This window comes from Podarcis erhardii (genome assembly GCF_964252035.2).
Source record: "Podarcis erhardii genome assembly, chromosome: 14".
NCBI lineage: Eukaryota > Metazoa > Chordata > Lepidosauria > Squamata > Lacertidae > Podarcis > Podarcis erhardii.
This window is the reverse complement of record NC_138503.1, coordinates 25,836,435-25,852,474: the sequence shown is the minus strand read 5'-3', so window position 1 is coordinate 25,852,474 and position 16,040 is coordinate 25,836,435. Positions and strand designations below refer to the sequence as shown.

The window sequence follows — 16,040 nt, the reverse complement described above, 5'->3', positions numbered from 1 at the left end:
TTTGGATCCATTGCTCCGTGTCCGCTTCTCTGGAGCAGCAGAAAACAACCTTTCTCCCTCCTCTATGTGACATCCTTTTATATATTTGAACATGGCTATCAAATATATTACACCTAGTAATAAATCAGTGGCCAGTATAACTCTCTGAACAGAAGTCTAATACGCTGACAAGGCCTCACTTTTGTCAGCAATCATGTTGCAGCCTTTGGCACTGACTGCAATTTCAGGACCAAGAGCTGGGCCTCTTTCCCCATCCCTTAAACCTACAAGATTTGACTTGGCCAAATACCTTCAGCAGTCTGGCATTGTTCTGTTCTCTTTGACCAGAGAGCACTAAGGTTGATGTTCTGCAGAGCAACTGGATAGAAAAGGACAACCAAAATGATTGAGGGGAGGGAACGATATCGCTATGAAGAAAGCTTGCAGCATTTGGTACTTTTTAGGTTCAAGAAAAGGCAAATGAGGCATGACAGTTTGTTTGTTTTAAAAAATCTTGCATGGCATGAAGAAAGCAGAGATAGAAAAGTTTTTCTCCCTCTCTCATAATGCTAGAACTCAGTCAGGGGCTGAGTCAAATGTTGGAAGATTCAGGACAGAATCTCAGATGAACTCAGATTAGACAAATTCATGGAGGAGAAAGGTACCAATGGCTACTGGCCATGATGACTGTTCTTTACCTCCACATTTAGAGCCAGTAATGTTTCTGAATACAGTGGTGCCTCGCAAGACGAAAAGAATCCGTTCCGCGAGTCTCTTCCTCTAGCGGTTTGATCGTCTTGCGAAGCAAGCCCATTGACGGTTTAGCGGATTAGCGCTATTAGCGGTTTAGCGACTTTTAGCGGCTTATCGGCTTATCGGATAAGCAGATAAGTGGCTCAGCGGCTTAGAAAAAAGGGGGGGGACCCGCAGGAACTCGCAAGACATTTTCGTCTTGCGAAGCAAGCCCATAGGAAATTCGTTTTGTGAAGCACCTCCAAAACGGAAAACTCTTTTGTCTAGCGAGTTTTCCGTCTTGCGAGGCATTCGTCTTGCGGGGCACCACTGTACCAGTTTCTGGAAACCTCAGCGGGGGGAATATGCTACAGTGCTCAAATCCTGCTTGCAGGTTTCTGGCTGGCAACTGTGAGAACAGGAGGCTGGACTAGATGGGCTTTTCTTACTTTCTTAATGCTGCCTGCCCTTACCTCCTTCCTTCTCCCTATGTAAAGGGGCTAGAAGCTTACTTTTTTTCCTTTTGTTTTTGGGAAAGAAAAAAAAAAAAGGAAGCTGAAAACTTAGTGAGAGAGCTCAGTTCCATGCTCTCCTGTAGCTGCAACTAAACCCCTCTGCTGTGTGGTCTGTGCACCAGGGAAATGTGGGGGCTTTTCTCTCCTCCCACCAAAGGCAAAATCCTCCTAACGGCGGACCTGAAAAGCCATTTTTAATTACCTTGGCCAATGCTGCCCCAAAATGAGTTTCTCAAATGTTTGCTGTGTGTCCAGTCTCCATGGTGAAGTTTTTGCACAGAGAATGCCTTTTCCAGGGTTTTGGGGGGGGGTGGGGAAAGAAAAGGGGAGCAACACAGCTGGCAGCACAGAGTTGAATGCTGTTAATCCTTTCCCTGATTACGAGCCCTCGGCTTCGCCTTTGAAGTAGCCCGTTTCCAGCAGCCCGCATTCTCATCAGCTCCCCTCGTTAACTGCTCGGTTTGATGAGCCTCTGAATCTCAAATTATCTCTCTCCCACCTGAGCGGCCTAATTGGCCATTTTCACAGGGATGGCCAGGCAAGAGGGTTTTTTCCCCCTTTGGGGCAATGGGGAAGGAGATCTCTTTCTGCTAACATCCTTGCCTCCAAATAACATTGTTATAGCCCCCGTTATAGCCAGACCCATTGGCCCGAAAGACCCCCTTCCTTGGGCACCAGTAACTTGGTGCCATCCTGTGTGCGTTCGCAAATGATTCCTCCAAACCACCATTCCCAAGTCAGTTGCGGCCTAGAAAGAAAACAAACATAGGAACAAACAGAGAGCACATGACATGTGCAGAAGGCCTGGCAGGGCTGGGAACAACCCTTCTCTAAAAGCCAGGAGAGATGCCGCCACTGTAGAGCCACTGTTGAGCCAAATTCCCTTGGGAGGAAGAGCAGGATACAAATTTAATATATAAGCAGTTCTATTTTTCTAGAAAAAGAGGTGCTGGAACTCACCATGAATGCCTCCCATAGTTCTCTTATCATAGCCATGGCACCCACCTGAGAGGTGCTGGAACCCCATATAGAAGTAAACAAAAACAATTTGACCCAAGGGCCCCATTTCCACCTGGGCAACCTTCTGGGGCCCACATGCCAGCGGTGGGTGAGGCTAGAGCCAAAATTGGATGGAGCAATTCCTGTCAATTTCACCTTTGTATGGTAGGCTGGTGTCCATTCATATTTGCACACACCTCTAAGAACAGCCCTGGTGGATCTGGCCAATGGCTCATCTAGGCCAGCATCCTGCTCTCGCAGCGGCAGACCAGATGCCCTTGGGAAGCTCGTGAGTTGGAAATGGGTGCAACAGCACTCTGCCCACCTGCATGTTGCCTCTGAAGTAGAGGTAAGCCTAGCCATTGTGGTTAGTAGCCATTGATCGGCTTGTTCCACATGGATTTGTCTAATCCTCTTTGAAAGCTCTTCTCTATCCTCCCAACTAGGGAAGGGTAAGGCATCACAAAAATTCTAGGACAAAATTCCAGCCAGGCAAAGACACTCAAGGAGAGGGTGCAAAACAGAGATAGAGAGCCTTGGAGGGTACATCCAGTCCCTGGGCCTGAGGTTCCTCATCCCCTATGTAGACAAGCCTGAGGTTGCATGGGTTGACATAATATGAGGCAGCTCCCCACGTCCCTTGGAGAGTTAAGCTGCATGCACACCATACATTTAAAGCACATGGCTTCCTGCAAAGAATCCTGGGAGCTGTAGTTTGTTGAGGGGCTGGGAATTGTGGGTCTGTGATAGCTACAGTTCCCAAGAGCCTTTGCGGGAAGGCATGTGCTTTAGATGTGTGTGTGTGTGTGTGTAGCTGCAGTCTTGCTTGTTGCGGTTGACCAGGTGAGCGAAAGGTCAGCCATCCTCTGCAACACAGCTCTCAAAGCAGTTGGGCTGGAGGAGCCATTATGCAACGAAAGAAGCAGAGTGTGAGGAGGAGGAGGAACGGCTGCTGCTGACAGAGGATGACCCGTTGAACCCTTGATGTTAGGGTGTCCTCCTCCTCCTCCTTCACCCTTTCCCAGACACAGAATAATTTATTTCTGCAGCAGTGAGTGGGCTGTTGATTTGAAGGCACCACAGGGTCTGTGGCATGCCCATCTGCTGGTTTTCGTCAGCTCACACACTACGTTCTCAGGTAGACACAAATGACATACTGAAAGCAAAAGGTGTTAAACAAAACGCTTGTTAATAACTCATGCCGCAAGTGGGCCGGTTGAAGGTTTGGAGCAGTAAATCACGGAGTGTCTGGAACATATTCAGAAGCTGCTGGCGTAATGCAAAAGCCTCAGGATTGCAGAGAAGTGGGAGTGAGGAAAGAAAGGGGAGAAGGGCCTTGCATGCAGGAGGTCTCAGGTTCAATTCCTATCGTCTCCAGTTAAGGCTTGAAATGTCCCCTACCTGAAAAACCTCAGAGAGTCACTGCCAGTCAGTGTGGGCAGTCCTGAGCTACGTGTGGCACATACTTCCATGTTCCTAAGAAGGGCTGGGGGTCTCAAACAAAGAATCCCTCCTCTGTTCTTGTTGCAGTAGCTGCTGCTTTCTGTACCCACAGAAAATCTCTCATTCCAGTTGTTAGCTACTTATTGTGACCCACTCATTCTCTTCCTTGCATCAAATGATACCAGACTCCTTCTACACTTTCAGTAAGCTTAGGTGCTCCCTTTGCAAAGTTGGCATTCTTTCCTAAAGTATAAAGAACTGTTCTTTTGACAGTAGCATAGAACTAGCCTGGCAAAGGAGTTCATTCATTCATTCATTCATTCATTCATTCATTCCATTTGAATCTTGCCCATCCAACTAAGGCCACATCTATACCATACATTTAAAGTGCTGTGATACCGCTTTAAGCGGTCATGGCTCCCCGCAAAGAACCCTGGGAGATGTAGTTTGCCAAGGGTGCTGAGAGTGGTTTGGAATCCTCTATTGCCTGCTCAGAGCTACAGTGTCCAGAGTTCCCAGGGAAGAAGGTTTGATTGTTAAAGCACCTTCAAAATACTTATTTATTCCAAGCAATCATTATCTTTTAAGCCAACTTAACACAGTGGTATTATAATCGAGTTCAGTTGGGGGCGAGGGGACAGGAACATCTCCCTGTACTAAATGTTAAACCAGCTTCTTCTGTCTCCCTTCTCTGACCCTCTCAGAGAGTCCTTTTGATCTCCTTCCTTTGATCCCTGCAGCAGACAAGTTTCCTATATTCCTCTTGGTTCCCTGACCTCAGATGTTGGGAATCTCATTTTCATCCCTTGTCACAAACGAACAAGCTCCGTATAGGAGAATGGTTAACAACTTAAGACATACAATGACAAAATGAAGAGGGTGTTTCTTTTTGAGGCAGGGAGAAAAAAGAACAGATTGCAAAGAAACAGGGATCCCTCCCAAACACCCATCCTTTCTGTTGTTTCCAATTAGCCATTTGGTGTCATAAGAGACCGGACAGGCTGGTGAATATCCAGATGGGCACCAGCATCCTCTGACTGAAGCAGAGGGGGGTGGACAGAAATGCTGGTCCTCCACAAGTATGCTGATACCTTCCTCTTGTTTCCCAGTTGCCCCTTTTTGTCTACAGTGCCGTGAGCCCTCTATGGAGGCCAAATGTAAAAGAAGGCAAGGCTCCTGAGTCTTTAGTAGCTGGGTAGAAGAACGGGTTGTTGTTGTTGTTTTTTGAGAGGTGTACTTTGCACAACTAACTCTACCTGCTGAAATTCCCTTTTCTGTACACCACAAGCTGGACCCCCTAGATCACTCCCTGCCTGAGTTAATAGGAGGGGTGGTGCTGGTTCTAAATTCACTTCCTTCTGCTCTGGGGATTACAGGTCTGGGCATTCCTTTCCAGATCATGTCATTCATTCATTGGTAATTTTGTTCATACAATGCTTTCCCACAAATGGTGAAAATGGGTTGCAATAAAGAAAAAGGGGAACGCTTCTCAAAATCAGCCATCACAAGAACACACTGTTTTTTTGTGTGTGGCCACTGTCTATTTCCCCACTGAGTGCTCCAGGTCATTGGTAGCAGAGCCAAGACTGGCTGGAAGTCATGCTGTGCCAGTCCAGCTATATAACTCTCTAGCTCTTTATACAACTTTCTATGTGTGTGTATTTGAAGGCACAATGTTCTTCGTAAAGGGAGACCAATGCAGGCCCCTCCCAGGGCACTTAGGCCCTGGCATCTCCCTGGGCATCATGGTGATGCCAGTTCCAGCAGCTCCCATTCATTTATCTGGGTCTAGCACAGGAAAACATTCACCTCTGCAATAAGCTTAGTTTTCTGCCTCCCCCACTCCTAGATAGATAGATAGATAGATAGATAGATGATATAGATAGACAAATGACAGACAGAGGATAGATGATAGATGATAGATGATAGATAGATGATAGATAGATAGATAGATAGATAGATAGATAGATAGATAGATAGTTGATAGATAGATGATATATAGATGATATATAGATAGATGATAGATATGGAGCCCATGTTTTCCTTTGTCTTTGCAGCTCCTGCAGAATTTGTACAGCACCCGCAGTCTATTTCCAGGCCCGTGGGGACCACCGCCATCTTTACCTGCTTGGCACAGGGGGAACCTCCTCCACAGATAACGTGGCTGAAGAACGGGCAGATTTTAGAACCTACGGACCACATTAAGCTAAAGAACAACAACAGGTAAATTGCTTATGCGTAGATCTTAAGATTCTCTGGGTGGGGGACACCAAGCAGACTCAATGGGCCAGGTCCAGTGTTCTCTGTCTGCTAGTACAAGGGTCCTTGTCCTAGGGAACGGGTGAATACCTCCTTCTTCCAACAGGCTTCTGGGAACTGACTTCTTTTAAAGAAAGGGCTGGTGCTGTGCTGTTTTTATTGTAATTATCTGTATGTTTTTAATATACCCATTATTATTATTATTATTATTATTCTTATTATTATTATTAAGCTTTGCAGCTCTGACCTACTCGAAACCTGTTTACTGGCCTAAAAGCTCAGTCTGCCTCACCCCCAGCAGCAAACCCAGGAGTGTAAGGGCTGGCTATGATAACCCTTGCGGGTACAGTGGTACCTCGGGTTACATACGCTTCAGGTTACAGACTCCGCTAACCTGGAAATAGTACCTCGGGTTAAGAACTTTGCTTCAGGATGAGAACAGAAATCGTGCAGCGGCGGCAGCGGGAGGCCCCATTAGCTAAAGTGGTGCTTCAGATTAAGAACAGTTTCAGCTTAAGAACGGACCTCCGGAACGAATTAAGTTCTTAACCCGAGGTACCACTGTACAGGGTAGGCACTCTCTACATTCTCAGAAGCCCTTTAATTTAATAGCATTTCATCATATGGCTGGCAGAACTTATGTTTTCAGTCAATGTCTTCTGTACCTAAGAGGAATCTCCACTTGCTTGTAGGCCCAACAGGACCCCAGAGGAGCTTTGGATCATGACAACAACAATTATTATTATTTTCTTGAAGCTCATACACATCTGTTAATATACTTAACGCTGTTATATCACGTTAAGGAGATTATATGAAGCTACAGGGTTTATCCCTTCAGCTCTGTTATTTCTCTCTGTATTGTTGCCTGTTATTTCCATAGAAACCGAAACCCACTGACCAGTAATTTTCACACTAGGCTCACCCAGGCCTGCTATTTCCACCACACAAATACCACTTTGTACTACGGCATGAAAATGTGGTTCTTTGGTCTTTTTTTGCTTTCCCTGGCGAGATAAGAGGCCCGGATTCAGAGAAAGTCGGTCACAAGGACACTTATTACCTCAAAGTGCAGGGAAGGGAGGTCAATTTGACCCGCAGTTGGGAAGCAAACCGTTAAACCCCTGTTGGAAAACGGTTCTGCAAAAACCAATGCCACTCATTGCAGAGAAAGAGATGACAGAAAAATTTGTTGCCAGTTTATTTCTGGGTCCAAGTCAAGGTGCTCATGCTAGTATTTGTTGTTGTTGTTTAGTCGTTTAGTCGTGTCCGACTCTTTGTGACCCCATGGACCAGAGCACGCCAGGCACTCCTGTCTTCCACTGCCTCCCGCAGTTTGGTCAAACTCATGCTGGTAGCTTTGAGAACACTGTCCAACCATCTCATCCTCTGTCGTCCCCTTCTCCTTGTGCCCTCCATCTTTCCCAGCATCAGGGTCTTTTCCAGGGAGTCTTCTCTTCTCACGAGGTGGCCAAAGTATTGGAGCCTCAGCTTCAGGATCTGTCCTTCCAGTGAGCACTCAGGGCTGATTTCCTTAAGAATGGATAAGTTTGATCTTCTTGCAGTCCATGGGACTCTCAAGAGTCTCCTCCAGACCATCATTCAAAAGCATCAATTCTTCGGCGATCAGCCTTGTAAATGACTCAGGTGTACTCGTGGGAGTCACTGTAACAAGTCCTGCTAGCGCAATGGGACTTCTGCCCTCTCTTCCATGGATGAGCTAGAATTTGAACCCAAGTCTGTCCATTCCTGTTCTTGACACCTTAATCACTGTGCAGCATGACAAAGTTCTGTTTCTTTCAGACAGTGCTGGAGCATGTTGTAAGGCCCCATGTCTATTCAAGAAGAGCTTATAGGTCTCTTGTAACTCCTCCCCCACTCCCACCCCCACCCCGTTGTGAACTGGGAAAATACCCTGGAAAACACACAGCAGTCCTTTGCGGGATTGAATTGTTGCAATACATAAGCATTATCTTTTCATGGAGGAACGCCTTAAATATATTTCCAAGAGACACTTTGGTTTTGCAGAATGCAATTTGAAAATGACTGGCATAAGAAAATAGGAGGAGTCTGCTGGGTCAGGCCCATCTAGTCCAGCATCCTGTTTTCACAATTTGTCCAATCCTCTTTCAAAGCCATCCATGTTGGTGGCCACCATTGCCTCCTGAGGGAACAAGCTCCATTGTTTAGCTATGTGCGGCCTAAAGAAGGACTTCCTTTTGATTTGTCCAGAATCCTCCATCATTCAGTTTCATTGGATGTCCCCAAGTCTGAGAGCTATGAGAGAGGTTGAGTGTTATGAGAAAGGGAGCAAACCTTTCCTCTACCCACTTTCTCCATACCAAAAAGGGCCTAGATGAACCAAGCATTTTTACTAGGATGCGGGTGGCGCTGTGGTGTAAACCACTGAGCTTCTTGGGCTTGTCGATCGGAAGGTCAGCGGTTCGAATCCCCACGATGGAGTGAGCTCCTGTTGCTCTGTCCCAGCTCCTGCTAACCTAGCAGTTCAAAAGCACGCCAGTGCAAGTAGATAAATAGGTACGGCTGCTGCGGGAAGGAAAACGGCATTTCCATGCGCTCTGGTTTCCACCATGGTGTTCCATTGCTCCAGAAGCGGTTTAGTCCTGCTGGCCACATGACCCGGAAAACTTTCTGCAGACAAAAGCTGACTCCCTCGGCCTGAAAGCAAGATGAGCGCCACAACCTCATAGTCACCTTTAACTGGATTTAACCGTCCAGGGGTCCTTTACCTTTACCTTTTTTATATATATACTAGGGGTAAGTTTCTTACAACCTATACGTCCATGTTCTTGGTGATTCCTAAACCCATAATACCGAGAAGTCCTTTTTAACTGTTTTTGAGGTGCTGGATGTTATTGGAAAGGAGGAGTTGCAGAAAGAAGCCAGATTTCCTGGGATGCTTTCCTCATCCTTTCTCTCCCCCTCTCTCAATCTCTCTCTCCCTCTCCCCCACATCCCTTTGTTTCATGCTTGTGTGCATGACTAAACGGTATAGCCCCGTTCGTTCCAAGCAGAATCAGTTTGCATAGTGGCCTTCCGATGTGCACTTGAGGGGGGGGGGCAGTATTTGTCTCTGTAATGATGGGATCTCTTATCTTGCAGTTAATGAGTCCAGCTAAACTGCAGCCTGAGTCTCTTAATTAGATTACATGCTTTCCCCTACTGAAAATTTCATTGGATTAAAACTCATCATATAGTAATAAAAAGACTGAATGCCCCTGAAGGATTTTCCTTTTCCCTTTTTTTTTTTTTTTGGTTGATTAGAAGAGGGCAAGGGAAAGAGCAATGAAAATTCGGGGGAAGTAATCTACCCCAGATTGAACTGTTTACTAATTAATTGGCAGTATTATCTAAACAATCTCCTCCTCACTTGTTGGATAACACATAGAAGAAAATAAAGCTAAATGAAAAGTGTTGGGTCACAGGCAATGGCTTTCCTTTTCCATGGACGCTTCCCAAAATTCTAACTGGAGCTTTCCCCATAATTGCTATAAGAATATAAGGAGAGCCCACATGAATGACATATTGTAAGCCTACCCAGTCCAGAATCCCTTTCCCACAATGGCCAACCAAATGGCCCGATGGGAAACCCACAACCAGAACCTTGAGCACAACAGTGCTCTCGTGAGCCAGGAAGCTTCCAGCTTCTATATAATTCTGAGCACCATCTCACTCCCAAACTCCAGCCTTCCTGACCTAGGGGAAAGGGAGGGTTTCTCCATGAGAGAAAGAACAAGGAAGCCTGAACTTCCAACTGTAGTTGGCCTCTCCAGCTCCCATTGATCAAGGATGATGGGTGTCAGAGTCACCCGTGGTCCCAGCTCACAAGAGACCAAAGTCCACTCCAGCTTATGTACAAAAGCTTTAATTGAAGAACATTATTAGCTTTACATCCGAGCTCCGTGACCCTACGTCTGTTACGCTTAGACCGCTGAAGTACCCTCTGAGTCGGTCCCCCCTCTACACCAGTTTAAGAGGCTTGTACTGGTCCACCTCTTTCTCTCTTTCCTTTTCCGCAGGGTCTTTCTGCCCCCCTGTGTTCTTTACCTTCGGGTCTCTCCAGAGGCTGAGTCCTCTGCCGCCGCCTCCCCCCTCCTTCGGGCTTTGGGACCAGGCTCCTCCCCAGGACTCTCTTCATTTCCGCGCGCCTCCCATTTTGAACTTGGCGCGCGTACGTTGCTCCTGACCTTGCCTTCGACAGTTACACTGCCCTCGATACTACTTTCCTCCCCTTCCGGCAGGACGTTTTGCCCTGATCTCCTTCCCCTCTCTGCTTCCTGTTCTGCTCCTTCTGACACACTGGTCACTCCTCCCCCCTCACTCCGTTCCAGCGGAGCAGCCGGTCTCGCTCTCCAACTCCCACTGGGGGTTCCCCCTTCGTTTCCCTGCTCCTGACTGCTTCCCCCTCTAGCTCCCCTTGGCTTGACCAGGGGGGCTCCCTTTTGGGAGTCCTCCGATTCACTGGACGGACTCATGGACAATCTTGGGTCATTGTCATCCTCTTCCTCGTCAGTCTGGAATCCTTCCCCCTCACTTTCTGTCTCCTCCCTCATCTGCGTCTCTCTCCCTGAACCCCTGACAATGGGGAAAGTTTGTTTGTTTTTTGGACAAGAGGTTCAGAGCAGCCTTCTGCAATGTGTTAACCTGCCAGAGTTGCGGATGACAACTCTCACCAGCTTCAGCCAGCATGGCTGTGAGCTTGTATGGGGTGTGAGGTGAGAAAATGTAACAGAATGAAGGTGCATTGCTTGACTTTGGCCTGCTCTGTCTCTGTGTGTCTCTGCTTGGAGCCGTGGTGGTGAGTCAGCTGCAGGGAAGAAATAAATTATCTTAAAGGGTCTATATTGCCAAGATGCATTTACCACAACGGCATGTAGCAGAGGCCAACCATCTCGATGCAAAGATAGCTCCTGATATTGATTTTTGTGTGTGTGTGTTTCTTGTATTTACAAAATGGTAATTAAGTGGGTATTATTTATTAATTCTGCCAAAAAGCAACGTTGAGCCCTGGCCAAGGACTTGCTCTCCTCCATAAACTTGCATCTTATGAACAATTTTTCCCCATCCCCACCTCTCCCCTATTAACTCTCTGCTTCCCCAGTTATTGTAATGTTCACTGGTTGCTTCTTGAATGCTTTCTTTGAGATCACTCAGCACCAGAGGCAACACACCTGATGGAAGTCGTCATCCTGAAGGGCACCACATTATCTCTTGCTGCTTCAGCCATCATGGTCCATGATGCTGTAATCAAAGGGTGGGCAGTCACTAGCTTTCCAGATATTACTGGACCCAAAATGCCATCAGTCACAGCCAGCTTGGCCAGTGGACAGCAATGATGGGAGTTTAGCAACCCCTGGAGGACACCAAGCTGGTTCCCCTGACTTTAGGTGGAAAAGGGTCATCTAGTCCAACCCCTTGCAAAGCAAGAGGAGGACTAGCATTGGGTACAACCTATGGCATTGTGGCTCTGCCAGGCATGGCAATAAACATTTCCTAGGGGGACTTCAGCCATACAAATCTTCTTTTTATGCCATTGCTTGCCATAACCAGTGAAGGATTCCTTATATGCATCAAGTCACCCTCAGATCCTGTAAGGTCAATTAATAATAATAATAATAATAATAATAATAATAATAATAGTAAAGAGAGCTTTGGTTTTGCATGACAGAAGAAGTTACAGGATCCAGCTTCCTCAGAATCTTGACTTTTGCTTTTTACAATGGGCAAGTTTCTAGCTCTTCTGGTTGCAATAATAAAAATAAAAATAAAAATAAAAATAAAAATAAAAATAAAAATAAATAAAAATAAAAATAAAAATAAAAATAAAAATAAAAATAAAAATAAAAATAAAAATAAAAATAAAAATAAAAATAATAAAATTTTATTTATATCCCGCCCTCCCCAGCCGAAGCCGGGCTCAGGGTGGCTAAAAACAATAAAATAATACAACATTCTAAATACAACATGCAAAAAGAGACTTGGAAAAACATGGTGAGTATTCAAGTGCTGGAGCAGGAAGAACAAGCTGGATAAGATGTCCTGGGGTGGGGTGGCGGTGGGGCCTCAGTGCCCTCTGCAGCTCCCGCCCTCTTTCCATGACAAGCAAAACTAGAATAAATTATGCAAAGTAGCAAAGGTGGCATAGTTATGCAAAATCTGGGGATTGTGCTGATTTGCAAGATTTGCATAATATATGCACGTTGCAGAAGCCAGCTTTCCCCGAAGGGATAGGATTTCTTTTTTTCATTTCATGAAAATTTCGGCATGAAACTTGGCTCGCTAGCATGAGCCAGTTGGAGCGCACCTTCTGGGGTACCCTTCCTCTCTGTCCGCGGCCCCCTGTGTTTTTCACAGCTTGGCAGGTGGGCCTGTTTGCTCCCTCGGTTGTGCTGCTGAAGCCTTGTCCTTCTGGTTCAGCCTTGCGCTCTTTCCTTGGCTTCCTCTCCCTTGCGGTGCCTCTGAAAGTTCATCTCTGGTCCGCTGACCTTTGATGAGATCAGTCATCTTGATTGCCTGCGGGCTGAAGCGACAGCTTGTGAATAGGCCTCTCTTTGAATGGCTGGAGACACCCGTTCTCTCCCCCTCTCTGTTCTCTCTCTTGGGGCTGCGGCCCCCACCTTCATGGAGCCAAGTGTGAATCTCCAAAAGCCTCCTCTCCCTCTTTGGTCCCTGCCTGTCAGAGTCATTGTGCAAAGGTTTGATTGACATCCCTGCGGCTCCCTGAATGTGTCTTCATATAGGCAGGCTGTGAATGCCACTACCTGCCTGGCTCTTCAAGAGAGCAGATGTCCCAGAGTGATGGGCTTTGCTTCAAAGGGGAGCAATTCCTCATTTTGGATAGCTGTAGCAAAGAGAAATCTCCTTCTCCTCTGTGTGAAAAATTGCATCAACCAGCATCAAGCCTTCCTTTCCTCCCTGGCCCAGATGGAGGATGCAGTAGCTGGGTCTTCCACAGAGCAGCAGGGCTGGTGAGGGCATGGCTTGTGAAGTGCCCCGAGGGCCTGATAGAAAGATATGGAGGGCCACATTTGGACACTGGATCAGAATTTCCTCACCACTCACTTATGGGTTTCTTGGTACTCGGACACCCAAAGCGGTTTTGAAGCATCTTTCAGAGAGTCTTGTGGTTTCAGATTGTGCAATTGCGTTGAGTTTCAGCTATTCCGTGCTCTCCCCTGCTTCTGTTTCTTCATAGTGTGTGAAGCTGCTTTTTAAGCAGCAACATTTCCTTTGTTGGGGGGGGTGACAGCTGACAATGACAGAGGAGGCTGCCCCCCCTCCTTGACAGCCTCAGGGCACCTCTTTGCTCTATCATGTCTGTCACACCTAGCAACCCCACCCCCACCCCAAACATGAAGGCTGGTCGTCTTTACATGGAGACAGTTTCACACACGCGCCAGATGGTGCCTGAGCATAAATTAGAACCTGACTGATTTGCAAAAAGGCTTGGCGTAATGTCTGTGATTCCATCCCCTCCCCCTTAGGCCTTCTGCACCTCCCCACAAAAGAGAATTAACGTTTTTTGTTGACGTGGGGGAGGGGAGTGACCCCCACATGGAAATGGCAAATTTCTTGCAGTGCTTCTTGTGTCTGGGAAGCCCTTTAGGGGGCGCCCTTGGGACAATGGTGACACCCTGCTCTTTTCTCTCTTTTTTGGAGCCCTGCCGCCTGCCCATTTCTTCCAAACGCTCATATTATTTGTGCCTGTTCTACCTCAGCTTGCAATTTTACAAGTGCCACACAGTGTTCGTTCCAAATTTGTGAGGATTTGGTTTCCTAGTGTTGCAGGACTTGCGCTTGAGAGCTCCCTTCCTCTTGAACGGAAACTTAGAGTGCAGCTGGTTGTGCATTTCTGTTACGCAGGCCCCTGAAACCTGCTTATGGTTTGTGCAATCATGTTCCACAGGCACAAAACATTTTGCTAGCGGAACAAGGATTCTCCTAAGTGACTTTAGCTTAGAGCTGTGTTGGATACGGCCCCGCTGTGGTTCCCAGCTCTCCAGAGCAGGTTTTTGAGCAGCAAAAGGAATGCAGGGAGGAAGAGAGATAAATGAAAATGCCCACCCCCATTCTGAAGTAGCATCCCACGAGCAGAACTCTGCTCACAGGACACTCCCAATGGAAGCTGAGTTAGGGTGCAGGCTGAAGTTGGGAGTCTCCCCATATACAACCCTCCAGACCTCTCTATCTGCCACTCACAACTGTCTTAGGCTGCACCCCTTGGCAGCCCTGCCCCACCCCCTCGAGGGCTTTTGGTGACAACTGTGCATTTAAAGGTGAACCTACCTAACTTTTTTCCTTTGGGGGACACGGGTGGCGCTGTGGGTTAAACCACAGAGCCTAGGGCTTGCCGATCAGAAGGTCAGCGGTTTGAATCCCCACGACGGGGTGAGCTCCCGTTGCTCGATCCCTGCTCCTGCCAACCTAGCAGTTCGAAAGCATGTCACAGTGTAAGTAGATAAATAGGTACCACTCCAGCATGAATGCTGTGCACTGCTCTGGTTTGCCAGAAGCGGCTTAGTCATGCTGGCCACATGACCTGGAAGCTGTATGCCAGCTCCCTCGGCCAATAAAGTGAGATGAGCGCCACAACCCCAGAGTCGGCCACGACTGGACCTAATGGTCAGGGGTCTCTTTACCTTTACCTTTACCTTTACCTTTACCTTTACCTTTACCTTTACCTTTACCTTTACCTAACTCCCACTTCTCCAAACAATATGCAAAATGAAACATAGTCATACTCCGACTTTTGGAGTGATGTTCTCTTGCCAAGTAATATGCACACCTGAATTCTAAGGTAAAATGCACAAACATGCATATATTAGTGAAAATAATATTCAGAAATGAATTACATTTGGAGGAAGTTATATTGCCAAAATATGTATTTCAGGAGAACTTCTCACTAAAATGCTGATGGATTTTCATGCTGACTTTATATATGTGTGTGTGTGTGTGTGTGTGTGTGTGTGTATATATATGCGCAACCTGATATGAACATGCGGAGAACTAAATGTAAGATTAGAGAAACTGAAATTGACAGATTCCTTCATCCCTCCATCTGTCCCTGAACGAAGAAGAGGCTTAGGGACCTCCTGTCCCCAACCTCATCCCTCAGCCTCTGATGACCTTTCTTTCCTACTTGTCTTTCCTTCTTGTTGAGTCTGTGGCAATGGGGAGAGCTTATGGCCAGTCCACAGAAATCACCCCATCAGCCAAACCTCTTGCTAATGTTTCCAAGGAAACATAAACTCTTGGCACATGGGGGGGGGTAGAATAAGCATTTGTTTGTCGGTCATTGCGGTTCTGGGCATTTGCAGAGCAGGAGAGAATGGACCAGCAGGCAGAAAGGTCCAAATTTTGGCCTCAGTGACAAGGAAGCATTGTGGGGACAAATTGCCTCTTTCATCCTACAGTGTGTAGCCAGGAAATGGCTGCAAAGGGGCATGTGCAGTGCCAGATCAGTGGGAGAACATCTGCTTGGCATGCAGAAGGTGCCAGGTTCAATTCCTAGCATCTCCAGGTAGGGCTGGGGAAGAGTTATTTGCCTGAAACCCTGGGGAGCTGCTGCCAGACAGTGTAGACCATACTGAGCCAGATGTTCTGAGGGCCAGACTCCGTATGATGCAGCTTCCCCTGTGGGATAGTTCAGTTCGTAGAGCATGAGACCCTTAATTTCATATTGAGCAAAAAGGTTCCCGCATTGCAGGGGGTTGGGCTGGATGACCCTCGAGGTCCCTTCCAACTCTACAATTTTGTTGATTCTGTGATTCTAAGTATGCCCATTTTAATCCAGTAGCAATTACGCTGTGACGTGAGTAGATTGAGCAAATTTAAATGTGCAGCTTTCCTTGAGCTGCCACACAGGGGTCTGAGCAAGCTCAGCACCATTTAATTCTGGCTTCAGATGCTGCCTGCTCCTTGCAGTCAGAATATAGGGAACGACACGGTGTGGATAAAGGGGCTCAGAGACCTTTGGGAGATCAAGTATTGGAAGATCACTTGTGATTTCTTGCAAAGCGTTTGATCACAGTCGTTCGAACCTCTTTGTTCTGAGCCCGATTTTTTCAAAGTAAGCATGTCAGAGCTTGCAAAAAA

At 46.9% G+C, this 16,040-nt stretch overlaps 1 protein-coding gene across 1 annotated transcript in view; it reads left to right on the top strand.

Annotated features, from left to right (window-relative positions):
• IGDCC3 (immunoglobulin superfamily DCC subclass member 3) overlaps nt 1-16,040 on the top strand; it is a 111,625-nt gene that overhangs the window by 78,981 nt on the left and 16,604 nt on the right. The window contains exon 7 of the mRNA XM_081838874.1: nt 5,726-5,891. Within this exon, the coding sequence (XP_081695000.1) occupies nt 5,726-5,891 (166 nt within the window). The remainder of the gene's footprint in view (nt 1-5,725; nt 5,892-16,040) is intronic.